The sequence below is a fragment of the Lygodium microphyllum genome, chromosome 15 (assembly GCF_053477565.2).
Source record: "Lygodium microphyllum isolate KBCC chromosome 15, Lygodium_microphyllum_v1.1.10, whole genome shotgun sequence".
NCBI lineage: Eukaryota > Viridiplantae > Streptophyta > Polypodiopsida > Schizaeales > Lygodiaceae > Lygodium > Lygodium microphyllum.
In genome coordinates, this window is record NC_141149.1 from 50,022,887 (window position 1) to 50,027,191 (window position 4,305).

The following is a 4,305-nucleotide window of genomic DNA, read 5'->3' on the forward strand; positions in this document are numbered from 1 at the left end:
TCTATTTCTAGTATTAACAAAATAGTTGAGAAATCCCTACATGTGTGCTATCATAAGCTATACATCTTGCTTACGTTGGGACTACACGATCCATGCAACGGATCCTAGCTTATAAAATCACTTTTTTTTTGTTGTATTAGCTACCTTGTAAAATTATTTGTCTCTCACACTGGTACTATACGATCTTTGCAATAGACTTTTACGAGAAGGGGCTCATCATAGATAAGGTATGTTTTGTTATTGCATGAGAAGTATGGCTAATATTCTTGAGAAATGTTCTTGTGTTTTCCCAAACACACAAAATTTGATGGGGGGAAAAAAAGCCAGAGAGCATGTGGTTGCATGCTCTCTGGTTTTTTTTCATACACTGTTTTGCACATCTATGTATGCGTCTAAGTTGCAGGTGAAATCGCATCTATGTGCACGTGTATATACACATCTATATGCATATCTATAAGTGCGTCTATATGAGCATCTATATTCGGGTGTATATGCGCATTTATTTAAGCTTATATATGCGCGTCTAAAGCGTGTCTATTAGTGTGTGTAGATTTCCATATGCACGAAACTATAGACGCGAAATTATACACACGCACTTAGATGGGCTTATAGATGCGCCCATAAGATTTTCTCTCAATTCAAAAATCGCGTCTAAGAGCGCGTCTAAGAGGCCTTTTTATTGTAGTGTTCCAATGCTCTCATACTAGTAAGATACCAAGGTCTTGGTTTGAAGTATGGATTCAAGGATTCGGGTTGTTTTGTGATACTACATCAATGTCTATCGATACCTACTAAATGTTTACAAATATTGAGCCCAATATTGCTATTTTTGAAATGAAATGCTCTTTGTTAGTTATCCCATGTGCTTATATTATGATTTTTCACAATTGAAGGTACCAAAAAGAGAGGTAAGACTATCGCATTTACCATGCCATTACTAGCAAAATTTGTGGCGTTAGCCTTTATTTTACCTTCACATGCATTGCTCAAGGATGAAGACTTTTGTAATGATTTCTCAAAGAAAATAAAGCTCTATTTTTTAGGTTCCTTGGAGAGATTGTCCTTGTTTATTGGCATTAGGCCATTTTTGTAAGACTTGGAAACAATTGAGCATGTGTAGACAGAAAGTACAGCAGCTTAAACCTAGCCTTCATAGCTTGTTAATGGAAAGTAGGAGTAGGATCTCTTATACCTTCTCTTTATGGCATCAACACTAGAAAGATGTCAAAGCTACTAGTATCAGGCTCTACTTCACATATGAATGTCCTGCTTGGGGATAAAAAAGTTTTCACAAAAAATAAGACAGCTTCATTTTGACTAGCTCTCTTGGAATGTCTTTTTGTAATACTTGAAGTTATATATATGTATGTGTGTGTCTGTTTGTGTGTTTTTTTCCCCAATTATGGTTCATTTTGGTATAACATTGTTGTTTCAAACTATCACGTGAAGCAAGGATGTGTTTTCTTATAGTCATATGAGTATCCTACTTAGAGAGAAAAAGTATTTCTTGAAAAAAGAGACATCTTCATTTTAACTTGGTCTCATAGAGAAAGTCTTTTTGTAATGCTTGAACTCTAATATATATATGCATACATATTTCACTTATAATCCATTTTGTTATAGCATTGTTATTTTAAAATATCATGCGAAGCACGTATGTATTTTTTTACAATCATGTATGGATGAAAGTTTACAAGTTTGATATATAAAAGATATGTATGTAACATTGTTGTTTCAAACTATAATGTGATGCAGAGATTTGTTTTCTTATAGTTATGTGAGTGTCCTACTTGGAGATAAAAATTATTCCTTGAAAAAGGAGATAGATTAATTTTGACTAGGTCTCTTGGAGAAAGCCTTTTCCTAATGCTTGGAATTTGATACATATATGTGTATATGTTTCAATTGTGATCCATTTTGTTATAGCACTATTGTTTTAGAATATCATGCAAAGCAAATATATGTTTATCTATGATCGTGTATGGATGAAAGTTTACAAGTTTGATACATAAAAGAATTGTATGTATATTTAGTATTCTATATTATAAATTTTATAGATTACTTTTGAGTTTGGTGAGAGAGAAAGAGAGATAGGATAGTTTCTAAATATCACATGAAGAAAGCATGTATTTTTTGAACGAGGCTGCTATGCGGTATGACAACCTCACTTGTTACTAGCGTTAGTAAGATTTATTTTCCGTGAACATGGATTCATGAATCATAAGCTAGGTGATAAAAAGTGTATTATTGCAATAAGGACTGAGAATACATTTGTATGGACCAGAGCAGCTCCACATTAATACGAAGAGAAAAAGGTTAACAAGGTTGACAAATGGGCACCAAATATTTGCCAGGTTGCTATGGATTTACAAGTGGGAAGTGCTGCAGCAAGCCGCAGCGCTAGTTCGTTGGCGCGGCCCGGTGGGGACTTTCCACTTGTAAATTTATGCCGGGACTTTCCACTTTGTAAATCTATAAATTACCACGTCACGTTGGTTAGTCGGACCTTGTTTATTGTTTATTTCCACTGGACGCGGCGGGGAATTGTACTGTACAGGTAACAGGAAATAGCGGGCGGCGTAATGGCGATGAGGTTTGCGCGCCCCGGCTTCCGAATTATATGCAGTTGCACGTTCAATAAGTATCGTGATTCCTATCCGCTAATTATAAGTCTGACGAGTGGACTAGCCCGTGCCTAGTTGAACTGGTCCCCCTCGAAAGTCTGCCCGAACTGCCAGTCGGAGGGAGCGGCGTTGTAGGAGATGAGCGATGCGCCGTCGTCAGTGGTGACTTTGAAGGAGAGGGCCTGGGCGACCAGGTCGGTGCCGATCTGCCAGTTCTCGCCCCAGTTGCAGGCCATGGCCAGCCATCCCGTGTTGGAACCCTTGACAGAGACGGACGTCACGGCGCCGGCCCCCCCGACGTTGGTGACGAGGACCAGGTTGAAGTTGGGGTTGCCGTTGATGGTAAAGCGCACGCCGCCGCTCTTCTGGCAGCTCACGCGCCGGTACTGCACCGGCACGATCCCCGCCGTCGGGTTGGCGATCTGCTGGAACGCTGGCTGTGACATGTCAAAGTGCTGCTGCGGGGCGTTGCACCAGCCGCCGTTGCTGTTGGGCGGGCAGAAGTTGGTGGCCGTCACCACCACCGAGGGCCCACCGGGCAGGCACCACTGCGCGTCGTCCGCAGTGCTGCATCGAATCTCGAAGCACGCCCCGCACGCCAGGCCCCCGTCGAAGAGAGCCGTGCTCAACGCCGTCGTGCTCGTCCCGTAGCCTTGGCTGTATAGGTCGCCGTAGCCGCACGCCCCGGCTGCATATAATTATCTCGTCAGCATCATATCTTCATCATGATGAATATCATCTTAATCAACCATACATATGCGCATCGGCTGACACATCGATATGCCTATACTAACGATTCATTGGACTCATATTACTCGCGTACCCATTGTTCCGGACGCATCGCTCCCGCCGTAGAACGTCGCATGTGCCCCGCTGATCCAATTGCCAGTGCTCATTCCCGATGTGCACAATGGAAGGTGCACCAGGAAAGCTGTGAGCACCATCACCGCTGTGATGGCGTTGATCCGCCATGATAGATCAGCTGCGCCAGCACATTGTATCCGTGCCCTGTGGCATCAACGTAAATCAGAATCAGCTGGTCAGTAGTGCTTACGACAAAAGCTGGCGTGCTGATCGACAGCTCTTATTCTTAAAGGATGTCCCTTACAATGGAATTGTACGTGCTGATCTAATGTTAGCGATGTTCAAAATCATCTCGTTACACTATGGGAAGCTGCTCTGATGTTGAAAAGACGCAGTACACATAAAGCTAACGGTATGTACAATTATATAACACGTAAATCCACTCACATCTTACTATATATCTGGCGATCGACGGTGCCAATGTTGCAGCAGCGTCTGATACGACGTGCCGAGCAGCTCTCAAGCTGAATGGCTTGATGTAGCAAAGTTACGGTGAAACTCGGCCAGCTAGCTAATTGAATGATGATACACGTACATCGGCCCATGATTCATCCATCGCAAGGTATGAGCATCGATATATATACACTCGTATCACCTCCATCTAAGGCTGTGATTGCTCTGTAAAGACTGCAAATCAAGCTAAGAATCTTCAAGTTGCAAGCTCCGATTAATCAATTCGAGGATGACACTCTGTCTTTCGCGTAAAGCAGATTTGGAAGAGGACTAAATTCTCATGATCGCCGCAAACTGACTCGGAATGCGACAAGTCTAGATAGTCCAGCTTCAGATGTGAGACACGTTGACTCTCGAGCACCCC

General features: G+C 42.3%; 1 protein-coding gene across 2 annotated transcripts; it reads right to left on the reverse strand.

Moving 5' to 3' along the window:
- Window positions 1-2,226: 2,226 nt before the first annotated feature.
- LOC148024503 (expansin-A10-like) lies at window positions 2,227-4,099 on the reverse strand. 2 transcript variants are annotated; one of them, XM_087693708.1, is made up of 3 exons: window positions 3,876-4,099; window positions 3,448-3,632; window positions 2,227-3,312 (listed from the first exon to the last, which is right to left on the reverse strand). In XM_087693708.1, exons 1-3 carry the CDS (start codon window positions 4,031-4,033, stop codon window positions 2,696-2,698), a joined length of 960 nt encoding a protein of 319 aa, XP_087549834.1. In that variant the 5' UTR covers window positions 4,034-4,099; the 3' UTR covers window positions 2,227-2,695. The 2 variants fall into 2 exon arrangements, with proteins under 2 accessions (XP_087549834.1, XP_087549835.1); XM_087693709.1 differs by having other exon boundaries at window positions 3,883-4,020.
- Window positions 4,100-4,305: the final 206 nt, after the last annotated feature.

What these genes read in the sequence shown, in the direction of transcription:
- LOC148024503 (XM_087693708.1), bottom strand. Translation starts at nt 4,033, where the DNA reads ATGGGCCGATGTACGTGTATCATCATTCAATTAGCTAGCTGGCCGAGT. An exon ending in CGCCAGATATATAGTAAGAT is followed by an intron (nt 3,633 to 3,875) that starts GTGAGTGGATTT and finishes TTGATGCCACAG; the next exon opens with GGCACGGATACAATGTGCTG. An exon ending in CGATGCGTCCGGAACAATGG is followed by an intron (nt 3,313 to 3,447) that starts GTACGCGAGTAA and finishes AATTATATGCAG; the next exon opens with CCGGGGCGTGCGGCTACGGC.